General features: G+C 34.2%; 1 protein-coding gene across 3 annotated transcripts in view; it reads right to left on the bottom strand.

Moving 5' to 3' along the window:
• Window positions 1–27,456, bottom strand: part of LOC150100288 (zinc finger matrin-type protein 2) — a 177,688-nt gene that overhangs the window by 123,669 nt on the left and 26,563 nt on the right. For all 3 annotated transcript variants that reach the window (XR_016549220.1, XM_090402313.1, XM_090402312.1), the window contains exons 3-4: window positions 18,160–18,230; window positions 4,389–4,462 (exon numbers count right to left, since the gene is read on the bottom strand). Coding sequence is in view for 2 of the 3 variants with exons in the window: in XM_090402313.1 (XP_090258439.1) it covers window positions 4,389–4,462; window positions 18,160–18,230 (145 nt within the window). In the remaining variant the exon portion in view is untranslated. The remainder of the gene's footprint in view (window positions 1–4,388; window positions 4,463–18,159; window positions 18,231–27,456) is intronic.

Raw genomic sequence — 27,456 nt, 5'->3', positions numbered from 1 at the left:
GCTCAACTTTTATTCGCTTTAAAACTTTTTTACATGTTATTCTTTTCAATATCAAATTCAATTTTCAAGACTAAATTAATAAACTAAATAAACCTGCTCAAGACTAAATAGTGATCACTTCCAATTTCAAATCCTCTGTACACTCTGGTGTCCTGCACCAGGGAGAAAATATCACTATCAACAATAACATAGTCAATGAGACTTTTCTTATTCCTAGCCTCTTCTCTCCATGTGAATTTGTGCACATTTTTATGTTGGAACATGGTGTTAGTAATAACCAGTCCATGTCCTGAGCAGAAATCCAACAGATATTTGCCATTATTATTAGCTTTGCTCTTTTCTCCAAATTTTCCCAAAATATTTTTGTATGTCTCACAATCATTTCCTACTCTGCTATTTAGATCCCCAACAAGGACCAACTTTTCCTTTTTCATTGTGTCAGTTGCTTTTTCTAAAGCTTCAAAAAATTCCTCCACTTCTGCCTTAGTAGAACCTTCTGTAAGACCATAGGCACAAATAGTTCTCATTGTCCAGTTTCCCATTCTCATATTTGCCCACATTACTCTACTTGAGACTGACTGCCATTCAAGAAGATTCGCCTTGTATTTTGTGTTGAATACCATGGCTACTCCTTCTTTTACTTGATTGTCATTGCCTGAATATAACATTTTGTATTTATTGCTCAGAAAGATCTCACCAGTTTTTGTCTTTTTTGTTTCCGTCACCCCTATTATGTCGATCTGGTACTTATCTAATTCCTCGGCTAGCTCCATTTCTTTGCCATTCAGGCTTCTTACGTTGATAGTACCGATCTTTAACTCTGGTGATGTTGAGTTGGGGTTTGTTTTCAGATTTGTTCCAGTAGCTGACTTTTCGCTGTTTGCCCTGGTTCCCTGGCGAAAACAACGAGGGCCTTGTTTAACCGGGCGACGCCCCAGCCGGCATGAAATTTTGTCATGTTGTACCATCATTTGTTATTTTGGTTTAACCAATAAGAATACAATTTGGTCGGCTAAATCCCAAATTGCCAGCCCATCCTCATTCGTTCGGTATCCAAGTAGATACCCAACAGGGTGCACCACGAGAAGGTGAGGATTGGACATTAGGTCAGAAGCCCTGGTCGGTTCTCCGCCTTCCTTTAAAGGCTATGTGGTGGTCTCCTCTCAGTTATATAGCTTTGACCCTTAAGCACTCCCATACTAAGATTAAAATTATTAAATTTAGTGGTATATTAAACACTGAGAAAAGCTGCAGGCTAAACTTACCTTGCACGCTTGCTTACAGTTGTTTAAAACAAAGATAAAGTTCTTAGTGAAATGAAAAGTGTTTCAGTGGTTAATACTGCAGTTATACGTAAATGTAACAATCTCATTGCTGAAATGAAAAAACTTAATGGTGTAAATTGATGACCAACTGTTAGCATGTTCACTTAAGCCAAGCTATTCAGAATGACTTTTACATTTGCAAAAATTATTCTAAATTTTTTGTTCTGATATCTGACAAATAAATGCTTTATTTATGGAATTTATACACATGTATGATTGCTTAAAAATGTTAATATGCTTGTATATTCTCAGTTGGTTTGTTTTGTATGATGAATGACAGCTACATCTGTATGAGACCAGCTAACACCTTCAGACACAGAAGCCCTTAAATGTGTTTCCTCATCCTCATGACACAAGACTGCCATAGTCTGCAACTGCAACTTAAAAGGATGCTACAAACAAAAGTTCATGTATCTAGAACTTTTACCCATTTTACATAGGTGTATTATGTAACATGCTTGATAACTGAAGCAAAATTGGCAACAAGGTTTCACCATGAGAACACTGAAGGCTGGCTTGCTAGTTAGTAACGATCAGTGATTTTCATCAGTGGACAAAATCAGAAGGTGGTAGTGATAGGTGCTATTCAAAAGGATGTTAAAAAAAAAAAAAAGCTTGTCTGCATGATTGCAGTGCTGAAGGAAACATTCTGAAGATGAAACTGCTGGCATGGATAAGACTTGATTTGCATTACAAAAAAAAATCTGTTTACACTTTTCTTTTAATAAGTCTTCATATATCAACAAAGGTATCTTTTGTAATGTGGCAGCTTAAAACTGGAATTCCAATATCAGAACAGACAAGGGATGGGAAATAATGGGTAAATACAGATATGGAGATAGCAATGAAAGAAAAGAAAGAATGTTTGAACTTGCCTTGAAGCAAAACATGATACTTTTCAATGAAATTCCAACAAAAAAATGACTTCAGAAAGTGGACACAGTGATCATCTGATGGAAGAATGAAGAACATATTAGACATAATACTCATACGTGAGAGATGGACTACATTAGTCCAGCACTGTTGAATGTTTCAAGGAGCAGACATGGAACTGGCTCACTAGATCAGCATGATATTTTGAAACTCATATGACAAGAGAAGGCACAAAATCAAAAAGATATAGACATTGAGCAAATAAATCACATAGAAAGTGCTGAAGAAGGAAATGAAATCCATTACAGGAAAAAAGAACTGCAAGACAAATAAAGTGATGTCCAATCAAGAGGGCATTGGAAGAAACAATCCCAGAGACAGAGAAGACAAAGAGGTGGATCTCACAAGAAACATTAAAGGTAAGCCACAAAAGAGCATTAAAGATGAGAGATATTTCTGTGGAAATTGAAATAATGAACAAAATGCAACGAAAAAGAAAACAGAAGAGATAAATCAAAGTATAAGCACTTTGATTTAGTTAGAGAAGCATTGTGAGAACATCAATAAATGCTATGGTGAATGTAGAACAAGAGAAATATGCAAAATAATCAGAAACACCAATAAGATATGAAGTCCAAAGCAGAGAACCATAAAAGATGAAAAGGGCGAAATCTTGATGAACATAGAAAAAATAGGGAGGGGAAGAGAGGGAGGTTCAAAAGAGGTTAAGTGATGAATTGAAGGAAACAATCACCAAGCAGAGGGAGAGACAGACAGACAGACATACTGAGAGACAACAGTGCCTCGAGACCATAAAAGCATAAACAGAAGAGGATGGCAGGATAAGAGTGGATAGATGATGTGGAATGAATTTGAAAGAGATGAGTCACCTGCAATGGATAGATGGGGAATGGCAGAAAAGAGTGAAAACTACATCAACACCATTGGCATTGCATACCCATTTCAGTTGGGTGTGCTGTCGTGGCTTATGCAACCCATGCTACAAAATTCGCATCAGTCTGACTGTATGATTGCATTTTTATCAATGTATGAAAGTTTTAAGAGTGTATAGCACATCAATTTTGGTCCAATGCAATTAACTGTAGGATAACTTTGAATACTTTTAATTTATCAATTAATTGTAACCAAATCTGTGTAGAGTGGGGAACAAATATGTTTGTTTTAAGATATATTAGAAAACAATAATGAAAGAGAATGCTATATTTGATTGGCATATTTGAATTACTCAAAGGTGTAAATTTCGAAGAGGAGAACGAGGCTTACCTCCTTTGACTACAATACTGCTTCCCATTGTAAATATGGGCAAAAAAGTTATAAATTTATCGAAAATTTTATATTAAAAACTTGTCAATATTATATATAAAAACTTGCCTACCACGTTAGTTCACACTTCATGCACATAAAACAGATGAAACTCAAAAAAACAAAAACAGCAACTCATGACAAATGATAACGTTCAATTGGATTGGTTGATACAATAACCTATCACAGCCTCTAGGTGCTATTGTCTCAGAGCTCACCCTGCCTTGCCTTCTGAGCAGTTTAAAATTATTAGAACGGTACGAATTTGACCCATTGTGCCATCTGTACATCTTTCAAAGGGCTCAAAGGCGTATGTATTTTGAACGCGGCTATTAACGTGAATGTGATGCAATGCTTGCATGTTAAAAAGTGTCCTCTTCATGAAGCATTAGTATATTGTGTTTACTTTTAGTAAACACGCAAAGTCTGAAAACAATTAGGGGAGTCTTTAATGGGAATAAATGCAAAAATATAATATCGGTGATATTGCTATTTGGTGAATGAGCACCACACACCTAGCACACCCAGAATATTTGCCCCTGATCGACACCAATAGGCATTGAACCCATGGGCATGGATAACGATGAACTTAAAATCCTAGCTTGCCTTAGCTTGAAGAAGCAAAATGTTTCTGGCTCTTAATACTGTTGGAAACAGTGATGAATTTGTGACTCCTGTAAGCTAAACAAATATTATACTCATAGAGTATAAATTTTAAAATATTCTAAAAATTACAAAGACGTCAACAAAATGATTGACTGTTTCCACTCTGAACTATGAAATAAACCAAACCATTAATAAAGTGCACACACATTTCACTGTATTAATTAAAATGAAAAAGATGAAGAGAAAAAAGAATATGCTCACGCTTTTTTCCATTGATATGATCTAGAAAGTTTATGGAGTCCTTCACAACACAATCACACACATTGCAGTAATACCTGAAATACAATGAATTCATATTAATCATATTAACTATTATTAATAATAATAAGATAACTGCCCACCCACAGTATTAATATATAAATTTACAACCTTCTATTGGTGGAGTTCATTAAAAAAAAAAATTATCAGTGACTGTTATTTTGCTAGATTTCACACCAGTATCTGAGTATAAAAAACACTTGTCAGGCATGCTGGTATATAGCCCCTGCCCCCACCCCCCCAATCTTTATGGTTTTCAATAAGGAAGAACCAAGTTTTTCATATAGCTATTTTCAGCCTTATGAGAGCTAAATTTTCTTAAAAACTCACATGACTTTAGATCCAGAACAGTCTTTCTTAAAAGAGTTTTTAGGGCATAGCAATATTAGACTGCCTAAATAATCCTAACACCACACTTTCTTCCTCCAACTTTAATCCTTCGTGGACATCTGAGATGCTTGCTCCTGACTATAACTTATGAAGGATATGTCAACAAAACATTTCCTACTACAAGCAAAGTAGAAGACCAAGGATCCCCCCCCCCCACACACACACAAACACACTGCTTCACAAGTGGAAGGACAAACAGGTCAGTAACTTTCAGTTTATTTGCTAATATTGCAGCAAAGGTTAAAACTGTCATCATGTAAAACAATGTAACAGAAAATGTCAGATCAAATAATGATACTTCTTTAGTAACAACACTACAACCAATGTTAGCTATCTTGTGGCGAAAAAAACAGAACTGCTATTTTTGTCATATAAGAAAATGCTCCTTTGGAGGAGTGCCTGAGAGCCATGATCAAGATTGTACCCACCAAAAACTTTTTTCGTGTGGCAAGAATCACATAGGTATATTTTAGTTAAATTTTATGGGTACAGATAACGATGCACAAGCACTGATATAGGCACTATCATTTATAAGCATCTCCAGTAGCACTAAAACCAACAAAAGTAAAGATTAAACATATATCCTGAAATTCCTCATCAACTACTCCACAGAAAAGTAAAGATATCAAGCATCCTCCAAACTTTCTCATCAACTCCTTCAAGGGATATTAATAAGGTATTTATACACTACTGGAAAAATACATGCTATAAACAACCACACATCATCAGAAGTTTTTGAAGTCAGAATTTATGCATTTTGCAAATAGTGATGTACTAAGCAACTTGTCGCATATCATAAATGGAATTACTTACACCTGCTTTATTTTTCATCGCAATGTTTCTAATATCATGAGGAAGATTGCATTAGGAACTATTGATGTAACCCAGGAATAAATGATGTAACTCAATGCTCTGACCAAAAACAGACCCAGAAAATCAGCACCAGAAAAACCAGTCAGTGAGCAAAAGAAATAGTGTTATTTTGCAGTCAGAGCTAAATGCAAGAGGATATGCCTTCTAACAATATAGCTCTTCAGCAGATTCAACAGCATCACAAGAAATCTACAGAAAATTCAAGGATCCCTCAAACTCGATTCATTATAAAGATCTCTAAACTCATACTGCAGCTACAAGACCCACATTCAAAACGGAAGTGGCAAAAGAATAGTGCAGAGGTCAACAGAACTAAGAGGATATACCTGATTCATGGTTTAGAAATATAATACTAAGATCAGCATTAGAAAAACCAGTCAGTGCTCTCCTCCTTGCTCAAAAGAAATAGTGTTATTTTACAGTCAGAGCTAAACACAAGAGGACATAGCTCTTCAACAGATTCAACAGCATCACAAACATCTAATTCTCCTTCAAGAAATTAGCATCAGTTCCATGTCTAAACTTTCAACAAGATTATTATTAAAGGCAACTCCAAGGATCCTTACTCATCGAGGGAGGCCCTAAACATCATGTCAAGAACTATTCAGCATTTGCACAGTATCTATCATACTTTGCTTTGAACTCAATCAGTCATGGCACCCACAACAGACCTATTCCATTCATTCACCACTCCCCAAGTAAAAAAACCTAGTTTTAACACTCTTACTAACTAAACTTTTACTCAGTTTCCATGGATGGCCCCATCACCACACCTGTTCTGAAAAATTTCCTCTGAATTAATTTTGTAAAAACTCCTCAGTAATTTGAATGTCTCAATCATATCATCCCTTTTCTGCCTATCAGCCAGTTTCTGTAACCCACAAAACTTCAACCTGTTCCCGTAAGGTTCATTCCATAGACCTGTTATCATCTTGGTCACTCACCTCTGGATCCTCTCGACCACCTTCCCATCACCAAAAAACCCTGGCACTCAGATCTGCGTGCAGTAGTCAAGATGGGTGGAATGGCCTTATTAACTCCACCATGGATCACTCAGCAAACTGAGGCCATGTCTTATATGAACATCAAGAAAGATAAATCGAAACATTCTCCACATTTTCAATACTGACATACCGTATGTCGGCGTATAAGACGAGGCCTAAATTTTAGGCTATTTTTAGGTTTTAAGCTTATGTCAGTTGCATAAGACAACCCCCCAATTTCTTCTTTCTTGTATTAATGCAACATTGGGTATTGTTGTTATATCTGTTATTTTTTTGCATAGCATAGATTTAGTATTTACGCAAATTACCTTAATTAAAAGTGATTAGCCCCAATTTTAATTAATTATTAATTTTGTATTTTTTTTAAATGTTAGGATTATTAAAATTGTTATCATTTAAAATCATGGAACCAGCAACAAAACGAAGAAAGTATGAAGCTTGATTTAAAATAAAGGTAATTGAAATAGCAAAGCAAACTAATAACTGTGCTGTTGCAAGAAAGTTTGACATAACCAAGAAGATGTAAGAGAATGGAAGAAGAAAGAAGATATTTTTAAAAAAATTGCCAAAGAAAAAATGTGCGATGAGAACGGGATCACCCGATGGCTGCAACTGGAAAATCATGTTGCAGAATGGGTATTTGAACAAAGGCAGAATGGTTATCTTGTTACAAGAAATATGATTAGAGCGTATGCACTAAAATGGTTAAGATTGAATCTGGATGAAAGTATAGAATTTCAAGCTACTAAAGGATGATGTAATCGTTTTATGAACAGACAAAATCTGTTCATGGTAATACGACAAAAAACAAAAATTGCTCAAAAACTACCAGCAGATCTTGACCCCAAACTTTCTAGTTTCCATAAATTTATTATTCAGTTGAGACAAGAACATAAATTTCTATTGTCAAATATTGGAAATATGGACGAAACTCCAATGAGCTTTGATATGATTAGCAATAAAACAATGGAGTCTAAAGGTAGTAAGAGTGTGCTAGTTTGAAGTACAGGTCATGAAAAAACAAGGTTTACGGTTGTGTTGTCATGTTTAGCTGATGGAACCAAGTTAAAACCAATGATCATCTTCAAACGTAAAACTAAACCTAAGATAAAATTTCCTTCAAGTGTTTTTGTATATTTTCACAAAAAACGATGGATGGACGAAAATGGTGTGAAATTATAGATAAATAATGCATAGAACACGAAACCAGGTGGTATAATGAAGAAACGCAGTTTATTAGTATGGGATATGTTTCGTAGTTATTTAACTAAGAATACTAAAAGTTTTCTAGAAAAAAAAATAACACAAAAATTGCCATTATAACCAGGTGGTTTAACTTCTATATTGCAACCACTAGACGTCTGCTCGAACAAACCATTTAAAGATCACATGCAAAGAAGAGTGTAATAATTGGATGTTGGCTAGGGAAAAATCATTTACAAACGGTGGATCTATGCTTGCTGCATCACTTGATATGTTGTGCAATTTTATGATCAAAGCATGGAATAAAGTAAAAGTAGAGACTGTAATAAAATCATTTAAAAAGTGTGGTATCTCTAATCTTATGGATGGTACGGAAGATGATCTATTGTGGGACACTGATGATGATGAAAAACAAAATCAATTCACTGGATTCGAACTAGGATCCATATGATGATCATTTAAACAATGAATCTGAAGAACTATTTTCAATAGATGATGAAAAAAATTAACATGAAAATTGAGGTTAATAATTATTTGTTTTTTAAGACTTACATCTATTGTAATATTTTAAATAAATTTATGTAACAAAAAATGAATCTGATTTGTTTATAAACACTGCTTATTTTATAATATAACGATGTATTGTAACTACCTAAATGTTGATCCAAGAAATTAAGCTTCCCTTTTTATACTCACCGTATAAGACGACCCATGATTTTGAGGATTTTTCTGTAGTATTTGAGTCGTCTTATATGCCGACATATATACGGTACTTCTTTCTGCAGCTGAGCAAGAATATTTCACTATAGCTGTTGACTTGAATTACAGCTCTGATCACAAAATGGTGTGTTGAACATCATAACACATGTGAATAGCCTCAAGATATTAGTCAATATAATGAAACGTGATATCTTTTGGCATCAACACATATAGAAGAGGTCTTACATCTGTAATTCAGCTCATATATGTTTGGGAGTGGAGTACCTGTCCAGTCAATCCTAGTATTGAAGTCTGCCAGGTGTTACATGAGCTGATTTCCAGATGTAAGACCTCTTCTCTACGTGTTGATGCCAAAAGATATCACGTATTAACTTTGATTGTTTATAGAAATGGTGGATCTTTGATGACGTGAGTTGTCCCTCACATCATCATAAATTACACCTTGCCTTCTCTAAACAATCAAAGTTTGGAAGCACTTATTGGATCTTCAACAATACGATCTGTAAGATCCAGAATAACAGAACCTCTGAAAATATGGTGGCCCCCAGCCTGAAATACCAATTAAAATCTATATATTAAACTCTATAGTCACCAGACATATAAGGGTCAAGCAACTTGAGCAGCAGATCCAGTCTCTCATAGAAAAAAGCCTTCATATAAGTCTATCCTTAAGGGCATATAAGCACATTTAGAACACACACACACACACTGTAAAAAGATCTCTTGTAGACTCTTTTTCAGTCTACAGGAGATCCCTCCCAAGAAGTCATTAGAAAACTTCTGAGTGGAACCAAAAGAATTTTCCAGCCATTCACAGAAAAGCCAATGATGAAGGGCCAATGACATATTGTTAAAACATAAATCTCCAATGATGGATTCACATCAGTTTTTTTCAAGTCTTCTGAGATCAACTTGGACCACTTCTCCTTCAAGCACAGGAGAAGTCTATTCAGACAGACTTCCACCATCCATCCACTTCAGTAGTAACTCTCATTCCCAAGAAGGATGACTAAGACAGATTTTAAAACTGATCAATTTTTCTAATCAACAATGACTGCAATATTACTTTTAAGGTTACAGGAAATTAAGTGATGCTAATCATTTCTGATTAACATCAGTTAATTTCTTTCAGTAACATTAACTTGATTTTAATGTTACTGACAACTACTACCAAACCTACTTTGTATCAGGGAAATCAATGTATGATTACTTATGCCTTATTAACCTCATCAACACTGAATATTAAAACCTAGCATTAATCAGCCATGATCAAGAAAAGTTTTGGGCAGAGTTGAACATGGGTATTGGTTTAGTCTTGGGATCATATGGATATGGCCTGTAAATAGCATGGAAACAGCCAACTTACTATATTAGAAGTAAATAACTAGCCCACTGCAAATTACCTTACTCATGGAGTTTGAAACATTTTCTCTCTCTATCAAGAATATTGTATTCACTGATTACAGACCTCTTCCTGGAAAAGATACATTAGTCTACTATCCAAGTGAAGCCATGCACTGGATCCACATTTGAAAATTATTCTAACAGCATATGCCAAATGACATAGCCATCATATTAACGTATTCTGGAATATATTCTAAAAATAAGCAACCAGAGGTTACTGTTACCCACAATACTAAGAATGAGCAATGTACCAACAGTTTTCTATTTATCTAATTATAATGTTACCATCGAGTAAGACAGGGGGGGGGATGGATACACCATGATACTTATGGATTTTGCTAAGGCTTTTGACAGAATAGAGAATAGAAGACTGTTGTATAAATTGGAGAATATGGATTTGGAATATGAAATACTAGCGTGGATAAGAGGATGGTTGACTGAGAGATATAAATAAGTGGTATATAGGGGGATGCGAGTCTTCAAGATTATTTATAACCAGTGGTGTAGCACAAGAATCAATCCTTGGTCCATTGTTATTTAATCTATACATTAATGATACTGGGAAGGATTTGACAGGCGACATAAGCTATTTGCTGAATGATTTGAATAGGCTGAAATTGTGGGCATGGGAAAATGGATGTCAGTAAATGTAAAGTCATGCACTTTGGTGTGATCAGATATCCAATGTCGTATTATATTGGTGGGATTATGCTAGAAGAAACTGATCAGGCTAGCTTCCTGAATTCATAACTTATTTTAATGGCATTACAACACCAAACAAACTAAATTATACAAAGATGTTTATTAAGTGGCTTATATTTTGCTGGATTTCAAACCAGCATCTTTAAACCAAACAATATGCTATAGTTTACACAAAACAAGTAACTGAAACAATTAAAATCGTAATAGACAAAAGATCTTGAATCCTAAATTGGTGACTCTAATGTTGTAAAAAAGAAGGATTACAGGCTAGGGATCTTTGAAGGAAGTTGAAGTTCAGGGCCATGTAACAAAGATTACAAATACAACTCAAAAGATAACAGCAATGCTGAAATGAACTCTGACATGTAAAGATAAGGATGTCATTTTGTTTATTTACAAGGCCTTGATCAGACCTCACTTGGACTATTATGTGCAGGTCTAGATCTGTTGCAATTCTGATACAGCAGAGAGTGCAAAGGGGTTAAAAATGATATCAGGATTGTGGAATACTCATTATGAAGACAGATTGAGAATCTGTAGACTTCAGACACTAGCAAACAGAAGAAGGAGGGGTAATGTGATTGAGACTTAGAAATTGAATGAATCCAAAAACAAGTATGACAGCTGGTGCATGTAGTATGTGGCCTCCCTCGACGAGTCCCTGACTCTTTGGAGGTCTCACTTAATAATAATAAATTCTAGGAACCAAAGGGCATTTTGAAGTAAGACTTATTTTATTTTTGATCTCTTCAGCCTGGCTGACTGAATTCGTAACTTATTTTAATGGCATTACAACAGCAAACAAACTAAATTATACAAAGATGTTTATTAAGTGGCTTATATTTTGCTGGATTTCAAACCAGAATCTTTAAAGCAAATAATATATTACAGTTTACACACAACAAGTAAGTGAAACGATTAAAGTTGTAATAGACAAAAGATCTGGAGTCCTAAATTGGTGCTAATGTTGTAAAATGAAGTATTACAGTTGTGTAGGAGGTGATAACAGGATAACAGTCTCTTAAATTTTTGGCAAATTAATGCAGTCATACTTGTTAAGGTTAAGAGATTTCTTCATAACCATTGCTCACTAAAAAACACAAGTACTAAAAACAGTGATAAGTTTTAATATGCAAATATTTCATCCCAAGTATCTTGGGACATCCTCAGTACAGTAATTCAAACAATACTAGGAATAACATACAGTTAGGGTGCATGATTATAATGGAATCCCAATATGCATGAGTAGCGTGTTATAGAATTAAATTAAAATATAACTGAAAAAAAAAAAAAAAATTATTTTTAAATAATAATAATAACAACATATACAAAGAGATTATTTTACACAATTTTGTATGATAATTTCCCATACTTTAGGAATAGTAAGAACGCCATTACGGTTTAATTTTGGTCTGTGTAGTAAGGCTTCAGTATAAACGTTCATGTTTAATACGTAAATATTTCATCTCAAGATACTTGGGATGAAATATTTACGTATTAAAACTTATCACTGTGGTTAGTACATGTGTTTTTTAGTGAATTCACCACAGGTTTCATTGTGTGTATATATATATATATATATATATATATATATAAAAAACCATTGCTGACTTTACAAATAATCTTTCTGACAACTTCTATATAAAACACTCTCTCTCCTCACCATTTATCCTACTGTGAAGGGATGTCCAAAGCATGGTCAGCCAGTCCAGACTCACCATAATAATGGTAGTGAATGTATTTCTTATGTTCTCCAAGGAGGATATTAACAGATTTTCATGTCTGTCCATAGTAGGATAAGCAACAGGGAACTTCATATGCTCCAGGATATGCGAAGATGAAGTTTGCCCTTAGTAGAGCAGAGATCAAAGTTGCTAATTTCAATGTGGTGTAAAGGTTATATTTTATTAGTACTCTGGTTATCTTTTCAGATGTACTTCATATATATGGAATAGGAATAGTGGTGTTTTGTTCTTGTGTGTTTAGGGATGGGGAAGTAGAAAGGCCATGTAGTATTTTATCTACTTTATAGAAGCTGTAGCCATTGGGCAAGAAAGCATGATGAAGATAGTTGAGTTCTGTGGACAGAGCTGCATCATTAGAACAAATAGCTCACTCTATGTGCAAGTGTTTTTAGAATTCCATACCACTGGGCTAGATGATGTGACTGTTTATGTAGATATCTTCGTGTGTGTGTGTGTGTAGTGGCTTTCTATAAATGGAAAAAATAGTGAATCATCTGAAAGGTGAGCAACCAACTAATGTGTCAAGAAAAGGCAATCAGTTATTTAATTCTTTTTCTACTGTGAAATGAATTCTGGGGTGTTGGCTGTTAAGGTAAGTTACAAAAGAATTCAAAGTGTCAGTCTATGCAGCCAAACAGCAAACAAATCATCAATAAAACATGAACATATTAAGGATTTTTGTAAGTACCAATGGTAAGTATTCTGTTCTCAGAGTGTCTGTAGATTTTTCCTTGCCAAGTAAAGTGACCTGTATCCACAGTAAATTTGAATAATTCAAAGATATTGTAGAGGGAGAGTTAGACTTTATTAAATTGTCTGTTAATAGTAACATTAGTAAATAAGGAGGTGAACAACAAAACTAACAATTCTGTCCGCATTTTTAAGGATATGATTTTTAACTAGAGATTTGAAATGGACAGAATTTTATTTTATTTTTTTTTATATAAAAGTAGAGAAGTTACCAGTAAGGGGGGGGGGGGGTGAATGGCTTAGCTAACTGTTAAGTTTATAAGAGGAACTGTCTATACTATCAGCTATAGGGCAGAGAATCTTAGATTTATGAATTTTAAATACTCCATATATACAGAGTGGTTTAACATGAACAGGTTTTAATTTTTTAATGATTTCTTTGGCCAAGAAGTCACTTTTTTCTTTTGAGATAATACAGTCAATCTATGATTTGGTAAGTAGAATTGTTGCTAAGGAGATCATGTTTTTTTTTTGTAATCTTCTTGATTCATTATAACTGAGTTGTTACCTTATCACCTTTAGTTATCACACTATTTTTATTCGTTTATATATATATATATATATATATATATATATAAATTTTTTTTTTTTTAGTAGCTATTTCATTGTGTGGTATATTGCTTTTAGGTGGTTTAGATTTGGTCAGGATAGTTGCTATGTAATAACTGAAATGCTATGGTTGCTTAGCTAGTGAAGGTGAAAGACTCAAAATGTTCCATCCTACATTCATCATAATTTCTAGTTTTGGAACTTGTTTAGGTGTAATGGCAAAGTTATGATCTTGACTGAGAGCATTCACACCTTCTTCTATAAGCATCTATATTATGACAATACATTTATAACCACACGATCTTGACCAAGTTAGTGTTATTAGAGGCTTTCAAATTTCTTCAGGTACCTGCTTTTAACCTTTGTGAATTAATTTTCTGACATTTTGTAGATGTGATATAGGATAGTGCACACTTCTGAAGAACATTAAATAGTTCATGCAGAGAGCTGTTATGGTCTGTTTAACTTTGTAAGCTCTATGCAAGTAACAGCAATTTGTTCATGCAGGAGCACTAAACTTGCCTGTCTGAAATTATGTGCCTTAGATGAATGAAACTTTTCTGTGAATTTGAGAAAAGCAGGAATTGTATTGCTAACCCACCATCATGTTCATTTGTCTGGCCAATTTCAGTTTCAACTTGCTGATCTGGTCTGTTGAGATCATACCGTACACAAAGTGTACGGTATGATCTCAATGAAGGAACACTTATCTAACTGACAAGCTTAGGTATTTTCTTGTTGATAATTTAGCCCTAAGCAACAAGGAGGCCATCTGGATGCAGATAAAGTTTGATGAGTCACCCAACAATCTTCTTAATCCCATTTCTACATGAACAATAATATCTACCTTAGAAATATTACAAGGGGTTTGCAAAATTGAACCTCTTGATAAATACTTTCTGAATGAGATAGAGTATAAGATGCTAGATTAATTACTACTCTGGAGTGATCACAATGGTTGTTCATATTTTTTTTCTCCAAAAAAGCCAGTTGAATTTTTTCTATAAACTATTTTTTTTCTTTAGAAAAACTGAAAGGCCTTCGTGTGCATTAAATTTATCCACAATGTCAAACAAATCAACAGGGAGTGATGTTTCCTGTTCTGAACATAGTCAAAATGTGTATTGATCAATTTAGAAGGTGCTAATCTGGTAGCTGCAGTGTGTTCTTTCGAAAGATATTTCTGTACATTGGTATATTTTTATGCATTAGCAATATAGAACTTGTGTTTGAGTATAATGAATTTGAATACTAAAACCATTGTCATCATCATCCTTTCAGGGATTTAGGCCCAGTGGCCTGTTCTGGTCTCATTCCATCTTTTCCTTCATTCCTGACTTCTATAACCTCCAACTTGGTGGTATCGGAGTATTTTTTGGGTAGTCTTGAACTGCCCATTCTTTCAATATGTTCAATCCACTTCTTTTGGTATTTCTGTGCATCTTTTTTTTTTTTTGGTCTGAGAATATAGCCTGCTGTCCGTCACAGGAATTTCATTTCTCCAGTTTCTATTCTTTTTTTTTCCTACAGTTATTATGGTCCATAATTCACTTGTGTATAGTAGAGGTCTTGTCAAAACTTTATAAACTTATTCTTGTATGCTTTTGAATTTGGTTAGGTTTGAAAGTATTATTGTTCATTCCTGTTATTAGAATGTTGAAATTTTGACATCCATGTCAGCTTCTTTTGTATATGATACAGCACATCCAAGGTATCTGAAGCAGTTAATTTGTTCTAAAATTTAATTTTCAAATATGATTTGACTTCTGACAAAATGTCATTTAAAAGTCATGATTTTTGTTTTGTCTGTTGATATTTGCGTTCCAAATTTTTTAGCAATTATGTTTAAGCAGTATATTGATCTTTGGAGTTCATCTTCGCTTCTTGCTATTATTATCTGGTCATCTACAAATGAAAAGGTAGTAAGTATATTCCACGATCCAGTTTAAATGTTTTAGAAGCACTTGTGTAGCTCAGTGGAAGTGACATCTGCCTTCACTTCCACTGAGCTACACAGGTGCTAGATCGCCTGAAGAGAGAGCATCGTAAGTTCAATTCTAGTTGCCGATTGGAGGAACTTTTACTAAGTCTTTTTTCGACTGGTTTCTGCGTTAGCCTATCTCTGGCAAGAATAAGTGGGTTTTTTCTCCAGAAACTTGAATTTTTCATCCAGTAAACTCAAGAAAATCTACTGTAGAACCCACACTATTTTCAGACAGTAAACATGTTAGAATTAGGGACCACGAGATGGTGGTGGCACTTGTCAGTCGCCTCTCTTCACCAGATGCCATGCATAATTAGTGGTAGTCTTAGGCAGATAACTCTGATTGGCTACTGGAGGAGACTGAACTGACCCCTCAGTCTCCAAAAAATTAGATAGGGCTAAAATGGCCTCACCTATCCTTTCCTTATATGGGAATAAAAGGCATTAGCTGATTTTTGATGAGTTTAAATGCTGGTTTTATATTTTTCTTCCATTTCTTTACTATTTCATCTATATAGATATTAAAGAAGAGTGGTGACATTAGGCATCTTTGACAGACTCCTCTGTTTATTGTAACTTTTTCAGTGATTCTTACAGTTATTTGGTTGTTCTTATTAATTACTGCAGCAAACAGCTGATTTGGAATGTTTAGATTCTTGAGTATGGTCCATATGATCCTTAAGACTCTGTCAAAGGGTTTTCTGGTAATCTACAAATGCTATGTATGTTTCGATGTTGAATTCGTAATGTTTAAAAGCTGGTCAATGCACAATTGTCTTTTTTTTAAGCCATTTCACAAATTTTATTTTCTAAGTGTGATTTAAGTTTTGAAGTTAATACTTGTGCATATAACTTATAACCAGTATTTAGGAGGCTTATCCCTCTGTAGTTTTCACAGTTGCACTTATTACCTTTATATATATATACTGAAATGATAATTGTCTCATTCCAACTTCCTGGGATTTTTCCTTGCTGCCAGATATTGTTAAATAATTTTAAGTCATTTGATGAAGAGGATGCCTGCCTATTTAATACATTCTATATTTATTCCATCTTCTCCAGGGGATTTTCCTGATTTGCTTTACTGTTTATTGCAATATTATTTGTTCCATTATATAGTTAGTAGTTAGCATTATATCAATTTTAGATTCAATACTATCTTGCCATAAGTTTTGGAAGGTCCTGCCAGGTTTCTTTTTGATTTTTCCAAGTTTCACTTTTTCTTTTACCTCCTTATTCATATTCCCTAGAATTTTCTATGTATTTGGTCTCTTTATTGTAAGATCCCTTTCCAATTTTGCTATGAAGTTATAATTAATATCTGTTTCTAGTAATTTTGTGTTTATCCACTGTTTATATGCTTCTTTCTTGTCTTTGATTATTGATTCAATGTTTTTATCCCAGTTTCTTATTTCCTTTCTTTCTCCTCTTCCAGTTACCTTTTGTTCCCAGGCATTGTTGCTGCATTTATTAGTGCATTTTTTTAATTATTTCATTCTATCTCTATAATCATCATTTTCTTTGCTCTAGTTTTCCATTTATTCTTTGCAAATAAAGGTAGTTAATACTTTTATCACCTAAGAGCTGAACTGAACTGCTGGAGATTTCTCTTAACACTGATTTCGTTACTTTTAAACCATCTTGGGGGTATTCTTAATTTTTCTTGTAAGAGATAATGATTTGATTCTATTTCTGCACTTCTAAATACTCAGCTATCTAGTATCATATTAGCTGTTTTCCTATAGCTATTATATAGTCTGTTATACTTTTTAGGCTTCTTGTTTCCCAAGTGAATTTATAGCAATCTTTATGTTTGAAAAAAAGTATTAGTTATTTTTAAGTTATTAAAAGTGTTAAAATCCCCAAGTCTGTACCCATTTCTATTGCATGTTGTTTCACCATTTCTTTCTATATTTGCACTTAGTGGAATGTTCCCTACTTTGGCATTGAAATCTCTCATTATTAACAAATAATTATTTAGGTTTATTTTATTTTTTGTAAATCTGAATAAAAGGCATGTGAACTTGTGCACATCTTTATGCTGGAACATGGTGTTAGTAATGACTAGTCCATATCCTCAGCAGAAATCTGCCTTTAAGGAATGCAGGGAACTGACTGAGGCTACTGACCTAATGTCCAATCCTCACCTTCGTGTGGTGCATTCTGTTAGTAGGTATCCATGGGTAGTGAACAAATGAGGATGGGCTGGCAATTTGGGACTTAGCTGACCAAACTGTACTCTCTGTTGGCTTAAACCTCAAATAATACGATTGTGTAACATTATACGGTGAATTATTACAATAAAACAGAAAATTTAGCTATATGTGGAAAATTATGAACTGTATTCTTTCATGACCTGATATTTCAAAATCATATATTTAAAAACTTACCCTCCTGCCTGTGATGGTGGTGTAGTCTTTGTTATAACTGTAGTTTTTCCCAATTTAGACTCCAAATCAACCTGTAAGAAATTAAAATTAAAATTTCCAAACCAGTTCAAATAAAATTATCTTAAATTAGTGATGAAACTGCATATTACAATATCAACAGGATTTAACAGTCAACTTTCACTGTAGCAAATAGTATTGAGAAAAACCAATAAGGACTTTAAGCCAGAACTTTTCAGTCAGTGAATGCAAGCCTGTTTAACATTATTTTTATTTAGTACAAAATTAAACTAATTATACACAAATATTGACAAACTAAAAATATAAGAATATCTCAGATTGAAATCAACAATTGTCAAATCTTCAATTAACTTAGATACTTATACTGGAAAGCATTTTGTCTAAAAAATTTACATTCAACTGGTTTATTAAAAAACTAAAAATAGAATAAAAACTTCCTGAAAAAATGCTAATTACCAGCAATGTAATTTTTTTAACTTTTAAAAGATCTTTTGCTATTTAAAAAAAAATAATAATAATAAAATAATACTTATAATAAAACAATTATAAAAAAATAATACTTTTAACAGATAGTACAATAAAGATAACAAACAGATAGTTTATAGTTTTAATTTTCAAAAAACTGTCTGGGCTGATTGGTATAAAAATAACAGAATTTTATTTTGCTTTATAATAAAGCCACCAATCAAGAGTAACTCTCATAAAAATTTCAAATTTTTATTTGGTTTCACATATACCTTTTTCTTGGACTCAAAGTCAGCCTCTTTAATTTTTGCAAATTTTTAGGCAATTATTTTCATAGAAGAAATTCTTCAGTCAAGGCAGTTTGGGGCATACTTATTTCACTCCATTCATTATATAGAATTTTTGAAGATGAAAACATGTTAGAGCAATTACTTTACTTATAATTAAGACAATAACATTCAACGTTTCTGCCTCTATATCAAAGTCATAACCAGGAAAGCATACATATGAACAAGATACAAGCACCATGACACCACACAACTGTAAGCTACAACTAACTACTCTGTAAATTATTCATGCTGGCTAATTGTTTATCCTCTGGTGAAACAAAAATAAATAAAATAAATAAATACTTTTTTTTATACACAATAAGTATAACATACAGATGATTAAAAAAATTATTTTTAATTACAGCAGAACTATATCAAATGCATATTTAGTCCTATTGTCTTAAGGTTTTCTTTTGTTGGGGGTTTTGCTATCATTTTCTGGATCTTGATTATAGGCTGCAGATGGGTCTTCTATATTCTTGGAATTACTAATCCATCATTCCTGTTGAGATCAGAATGATGAATCAGCATCTCACAAGCTTCCTTGAATTTTCTTTCAAACCAGGTTTTAGTATGGTGTAGGGACTTGGCACTTTTCTAGTTCATTCTATGACATGTTTTCAGCGCATCAGCTGACAGGCTTATTTTACCATAGTGAAGGAATTTAATGTGGCATTCATGCTCATCTTTTTCTTGTTGCAATTGTGCGCACTGTTTCCCCTATGTAAGGTAAGTTGCAGGTGCACTGGAACCACTCGGTGAGCAAGATAAGGAAGAGGATCTCTGGATGAGTTGAGTATACTTTTGAATTTTGCAGGAGATTTGAAAGTTGTCTTAATATTGTATTTCTGCAGTGTTCTAATTTCTTCAACATTCACCTAATGTATGGTATGGCATTTTTTTTACCTTTCGTGGCATTATTGTTGAGGAGTGAACTTTTCTTTTTTTTTATAGCCATTTCTTATAATGTTGAGTGTTTTTTTTTTTTTTAATTATAAGTAACTGCTGTAACATGTGTTTTTGTCTTCATAAATTCTAAACCATGAATGCTGACCTTGAAAGAATATTTCACTCCATGTATAAATGAAATACATAAAAAAATCTGGATTCAACCTAAGGCCTACAAAAGAGTACAAAATGGGGGAAAAGCACCTAGAATACTTAAAGCAAAAAAATCAAAAAAGTACACACCATGTGCATTATGAAAAGAAATCAAAATTGGACAATCTGAAACTAATTTGTAATTAATTTTAAAACCCTCTAAAAGTGCAAAAATTCTGTAGATCCATTAAATAAAAATTGCTGCCATAATTATTAGAATACTAGGAAAAATCTCTGCCATCAAAAGGATAGTATAACAGAATACCTCCCTTTTATCAAAATCAAAAAAGTATGCAGTTTTAGTTCTCTGATGATGACCTTACTTAGAATGACCCATAACACATAATGAGGGAGGTTTTATCAATTTATAAACTGCATTTGAAAGTGGTTCCAGCAATAACAGGAACCTCAGCTGCTCAGTCAGCTCATCTTCAGACAGCAGTTTTTGTTTTAACAATTTGTTTCAAGGATAATAAATATTTGTTTATCAAGAGGTGGCAGTTTTTAAAGATGATTTTAGTTACCTTGCAAAATGCTGCCAGCTTACTTATTAGAAACCTGAAGTGACATTAAACAGTTGAGGTTTGTTCTCATATTCACCTAACCTGTGGAACTAGATTTCCAACCATTCCTATTATTATCATTTCTAGATGGAAATGGAGTAAAAAAAAAATACATATACACTTATTTTCAGCAAAACTGCATCACCTTACATAAATAGTTTTTAGTAGTAAAATGGTTATTTTTGGTTTATCATTAGATATTTCATTCCCACAGGTTTCTGTATAATCTAAGTTTCTGCTATTGCATCAGAATTTATTATGCTACAAATAGACAGGAAAGAGTTAATTTTTGCATTTTTTTTTGTGCTGAGATCACTTTGGCTAGTTATGTGCAATTAACACCTAGCAGAAAAAAGTGCAATTCAAGCTGTGAATAGAGAAGGCTATTCCTCTTGTGAAATAGCTAAAAGAGTGTCTTACATAGTTTGACTGTAGGGCACCTACAGTCAATCTATGTAAGGCTACTGTCGAAAGTGAAGGAAACCAGACCTGTTGAAAGGAAGGGGGGGGGGGAACAGGAAGAATGCCACTGTCCACACCAGGGTTTCTCAAACTGTGTTCCGCAGAAGGTGAATAGGTGTTCCGCAAGAAGTTCTGAATTTGTCATTTTAGTTTTCTAAGCATTTTTCATGAATAAATATTTAATAGTAGAAATATTCTGAGGAGAATAATACTCGTGAATATGCCGAAAAGCTCAGACCCAGAACCCATAATAACATCTGTGGATCGTTAATTTTCACACATCGAAACATTTCAACATTTGGGAAAGGGAATAACGCTGTTTATGACGGGTCATAAAAATTGCCTACAAGCGGATTATAACAATGGTGGCATATCCTCTGTTCTAAAAAATGAAGGAAATGACATCTGTGTAGCAAATGTCAGTGACCAAGCAGCATATTTTTAAACATGGAAATATTCATGAATTATCATTAATTTTCATACATCGAAATCTTTCAACAATCGGGAAAGAGAATGCCGCCGTTTATGACCGATAATAAAAAATTGCCTGCAAGCCGATTACAACAATGGGCAGCAAGTTCTCAAAACAACGAAATAACATCTGTGTTGCAAATGTCAGTGACCAATCATCAAGGAAGTATAAAGAAATTATTTTCCACTGAAATTGAAGATCAACGTTCTCAGATCTGTATTTGGTTCTCAGATCTAGTAATACTGAATACTTTCTTCGCAAGTTCGTATTACAGTGTGTAAGTGCTTGTTCTGAAACCGGAATGCTATAATTTTTTTAAAAATAATAGGAATACAGATTTAAATTCTAATATGAATAAGAGACAAGGCACTTTGTTTAATTTTGGTATTTAGAAATCTCTTATTGAAGGTGTTTGTGACGGAACAGATAGTGAGTCATCCGCCTCAAGTCTACAAAGATCTCCAGGATATAAAAAAGGAAGGGAAAACTACCAGCACACAGGAGAAAAGTCTGCATTCACTCGTAAGTATCTATAATAATATTATAAATATATTTGATCAGAATACGATATGTCAATGAAAATCAGCACAAATTAATTTAATGATGGTTTATTGATGCTTTAATTAAATCAATTAAATTAAACTGTAACTGATTTTTAATTAATTATTAATTAATAATAAAAATTAGCTAAATTACCAATTATTAATTAATACATTACAAAATAAAAAAGGTGTTCTGTGAAAATTTCAGGATTTGTGAAGTGTTCCATCGTAGAAAAAGTTTGAGAAACCCTGGTCTACACCATGCCAAGATCGAGTTCTAAAGTGGCTCTGCAAAAATTGCCATGTCCAGAGAAATGAAACACTGTGAAGAACAAATAGGAGTTATGGCAAGCTCTGTAACTGTCAGGAGAAGACTCATTCGACAGGGACTGATAGTTAGGTGCCCTAAAAAGAAGTCCTTTTTAAACAAAAAAATGATATTGGCTTGGTTAAATTGGTGCAAAGAGCATGCCAAATGGACCCTTGATCAGTGGAAAAGAGTAATTTTTTCTGACGAGAAAAAGTTTAATCTGCAGGGTGCCAACAACAGACAGACAGTTCGAAGACAATTAGGATAAAAATTCAACCATGACTGGTGTCAACATTCAAGTTCTCAGCCAGTCAGATGATCTGGGGCTGCATGCCATAGCAACAAGGAATTGCCTTATCATAGGGCAAATATTGCTATTATATTGCTATAATGCTATTATAGCCCTAAAATGTACCATACAAATTGAGTTTAGTACTTAAAGCTTTAGTTTTTGTTGCAGATTAATAAGTGGCTGAATGAACACTCGATTCAGCAACTACCACGGCCAGAAAACACTCCAGATCTCAACCCCATTGAGAATTTGTGATACCAAATGGAGACTGATATACACAAAAAAAAAGCTGAAAACACTTTAAAAGCTCCAAGAAGTCATTATAAGGGTATGGAACTATGAACTGATAGTTGCATCCATCAGGAAATTGATTTTGTCAATACCAAGCTGTAATAAAATCAAGGGGAGAATCCACGAAGTACTAAATAGCAAAAAGTGAATTTTTAGCTTTGAATGTTAGTAAAACTACATAACTAAGCTAAATTTTGATACTGACATTCGTTTTTCCAGTGAAAATATCACTGTCCACTCCATTTTGTAAATCGCATATTTTCAAATTTACTGCGTTGGTGCGCCACTGTTTTCTGTTTATGTTTTGATTGCGCTGTAGTCGATAAGCATTGTGATAACCTGCTTATTCCTTCTCATTTTATTATTTATTTGCTGCTGTATAGCCCCCATTATGGATTCAGCAAAGAAAAGAGGTGGCGTAAAACGTAAACATCGTGCATTGTCGATCGCAGAGAGAGTGGAAGTGTTAAAAAAACTTGATAGCAGCGTGTCTGTGCGAATCATTTGTGAAACATATGATATTGGCTCTTCAACAGTGTATGATATTGAAAAACAGAAAAAAAACTGTTAAAGTTCTTTTCCGACAGTGTATCAAAAAAGTAAATATTTGTAAGGAAGTCAATGACGGAGGGAAAAAGTTCAGAACTGCACCAAGTTCTTATAACCTGATTTAATTTTCATGTAAGTAAAGGTGTGGAAATTTCTGGTGATTTATTAAAGAAACAAGCCAAAATGCTTCATGAAGAGCTGGGATTGCAACACAAGTGTGAATATTCAGAAGGTTGGCTGCATCTTTTCAAGTCGTGACATGGCTTACAGTTTTGTGCGGTGTGTGGGGAAAAACGTTCAGCAGACAAAGATGCGGCTAGTGCATATGTGGATGAATTTGCAAAGTTAGTTAGTGATGAACATTTAAGTCCTGAAGAAGTGTACGATGCTGACAAGACTGCCTTGTTTTGGAGATGTACGCCAAAAAGAACTCTAACAACTGAGGATGCAGAATCGCCATTGGGGTTTAAAGCTTCAAAGGATCACGTCATGGTAATATGCTGCTCTAATGCTGCGGGTACCCATAGATGTAAATTGCTCATTATTGAAAAAAGTTTACAATGAGGGCCTTCAAGAGTATGACACAGTTTCCTGTCCATTACCGTGCCAACAAGAAGGGCTGGGTTACCACTGATATTACATTGGACTGGTTTCAAAACTGTTTTGTTCCTGAGGCTAGAGCTCACTGTAACTCGGTTGGATTAGACCCTAATTGCAAGATACTTCTTATTTTAGACAATTGTTCGGCACATCCAAAAGCCGATCTCTAAGTGAAAGATAATGTTTTTGTTGTCTACCTCCCACCCAACTGCACATCACTAATTCAACCACAGGACAATGGTATCATATGTTCTATGAAGTGTAAGTATCGATCCCTGTTAATGAGGCGCCTAGTGAGTTCAGTTAATTCAGGCACCCCAGTACAAAAGTTCATAAAAGAATTCAACATTAAGGATGCAGTGTACTGTGTTGCCAATGCGTGGAAGTCTGTGAAAACATCAATACTGAAAAATGGATGGCATAAATTGTGGCCAAGTTTAATGTTTACTTCTCATTCTAATAAAGACACTGAAAATAATATTGCAGGGTTTAGGGTTCCCAAAGAAAAGCAGCTTATACAGGAACTTCTTGCTTATGTTAAAGATGTAACTAATGCTGATGCCAAGGAGCTTTCATCAAGGATAAATGAAGATGTTTTAATGGAATGAATGAATGTCGATGATAATGTGCCTACAGTTCATCGTTACACTGATTCTGAAATTGTAGATATGGTTAAAAGTCTGGAGAGAAATGCCTCTACAGGTAGTGATGAAGATGAAAGCAGTGACGAAAATGAGGACGATGTGAGAGAAAGAATCTCTATTGACAGGTTAATTACGTTGACAACTGAACTGCTGGCTGGACTAGAGCAATGAAGTTTTGTAAGTGAACAAGAAATGATGAATGTTTACTTGCTCCAAGATAAACATTAGAGAAAGACCCAAATATATGAAGCAGCAGACACTGCACGATATATTCAAGAAAATAGGTAGGAAGCAGGAAAAGAAGCAGTGGTGTCCACACTTGATAATCCACTGCCATTAACTTCAAGTCAACCAGATGTGCTGTCACCACCATCAACATTTTATTAATTAAAATTCTGAGGAACTATTTTATTCAGTTGAACTAAAATTCTGCAGAACTGTTATATTTACAGGGTGTTCGGGATAAATTTGACAGTTTCGTAAGGAAAAAGAAAATCTTCTTTGTATCTATTAAATTTAATGAATTGACAAAAAAACATTACAGGCAGAGTTAATTACAATACTATCAACAAGATTTACTCAAAATAACCACCATTAGCATCGATCACAGCTTCAATTCTGCTTCGGAACCTCGAACAAGCTGATGCTACAGTCTCCCTGGGAAGGGCCGCAAAAACTGTTTTAATTTTATCCATTAACTGGGCTTTTGTATTACTGGAAGTGCGATTGGTGTCTTTTTCAACTGTGCCCCATACAAAATAATCCATGGGGTTAAGGTCTGGGGAGTTTGGAGGCCAAACATTTGGACTGGTGAAGTCGTAGAAATTTTCAGACAACCATTTTTGACTTTTCCCAGAGGTGTGGCAAGGGGCCGAATCCTGCTGCCATACATACGGCCTACCATTGGCTACCCTTGTTATCCAGGGCTTTACTACAGTTAGCAACTCCACGAACAAAGCCCGAATTCCAATGCCAGGGTTCTTCAACACCTGTTCCTGCAGATTTGCGAGGAATTCTGCTGTACGAACGCAATCAGATCGTCTGCTAGGGATCTTTCTTCTTGCTACATCCTCGTAGTCACCATTGCAAGTCTCTAGTTCATGCCTGATTGTTTTTACTGTATTCAGGGAGCACTGGGCAGCAGTCGTAATATCCTTATTTTGATGGCGGGCACGAATCATCATGATACAAGTTATTCTCTTCCATGATTCAGGTGGGTTCCAGCTATCCATCCTTTCTGACATCTTGTATATGAATGAAGAAAGGTCCAAACTTTTAAATGAAGAGAAGTGTGTGTTAATACATGTAACTTACGGAAAAATATAATTAATTATAAATATGTCAAATTTATCCCGAACAACCTGTAGTTGGTGAACATTAAAATTTCATAAGCTTTTCATTCAGTGTTTAATTTTCTTTCTTTAAAGGACTGTACAGGTAGTCATTTTCTGTTAAAAATATACAGCATATATAACCATCCGAAATCCGGCACCCTTCAGGTCCAGAGGTTGCCGGATTTTTGAATATCTACCTGTAATGGTTTGGTCATCTTTCATCAGAAACCTGATGTATGCAGATCTCATGTTGCTACCACTATGACCCATCAAAATACAACATGAAGTGTGCACACTCACCATTGGTAGTCTTATTTTAAATATTCTGTATTACTGTTTTTGCTAATTTGATTGTTTTGTTTGACCCAATTTTTTTTTTTTTTTTTACCACTTCCCTGATGAAGTGTACTATAATTATAATGAGTGTGCAACTTAATAAATGTTTAAACTAAATAAAATAAGTGTTCAACAAACAGTCCCCATATGAAATTTATATCGGCCTTAATAAAAGTTTAATATGCTCCCTATCTCCAAGAAGCCTCAGAGAGAGTAAATGTTAGATCTGATAAATGCCACTATACAACACATTCACTGCTAGAAAAATCATGAATGTTTTATGCATTGTTTTCAACATGAGTTATTTCCCACCCATGCAATATCTGTTTCCTAATAAAGTTTTCTTCTGCATTTGACAGCATCTGATTATATTCTGAGGGGACACCTAAAGGGATAGTTTATAACTCAATCCTGTGATAAACTATACATCTAAAGAACTGCATATGTAAAGGAATTCATTTCATCAACCAGTATCCACAATTACTGCATTCAGTCGTGCATTTGGTAAGGCCGCTAATGGCATATATGTGCAATATACAGCCACTACCTATCACATAAACATTGCTTTCCTGTAGTGTAACCTGTTTCCAAAAAAAGGATCTGGAGAAACCAGATCCTTTTCTCTCCAGTCACTACAAAGGGAGTTGACATTTCATCCAAGATGGATGAAATGTCAACTATACACTAGGTCAGTGCTTCCCAAACTTCTGGATGTCAGGGCCCCCTTTGCAAAAATTAAAATATTTCACGGCCCCCTCGAAACAAAATCGTAATAGAGAGATATATTATTATAATATTTATTGTATTTATATTCAATACAAAACATACACAGCGAATATTGCAAAAATCAAATGCATATATTACATTTTTTGCCTCTTACCGTTTGGTTCTGAAGACGATGCGGGCTGTTCTGGTAAAATATGAAATACTGTCCTTTTTTTTTTTTTTTGAGTCTGTTTCTGCTTCTTCTGATTGTTTGCAGGATTTTT

This window comes from Typopeltis vanoorti, chromosome 13 (genome assembly GCF_054136105.1).
Source record: "Typopeltis vanoorti isolate ZY-2024b chromosome 13, IOZ_Tvanoo_1.0, whole genome shotgun sequence".
NCBI lineage: Eukaryota > Metazoa > Arthropoda > Arachnida > Uropygi > Thelyphonidae > Typopeltis > Typopeltis vanoorti.
This window is presented reverse-complemented; position numbering and strand designations above follow the sequence as displayed.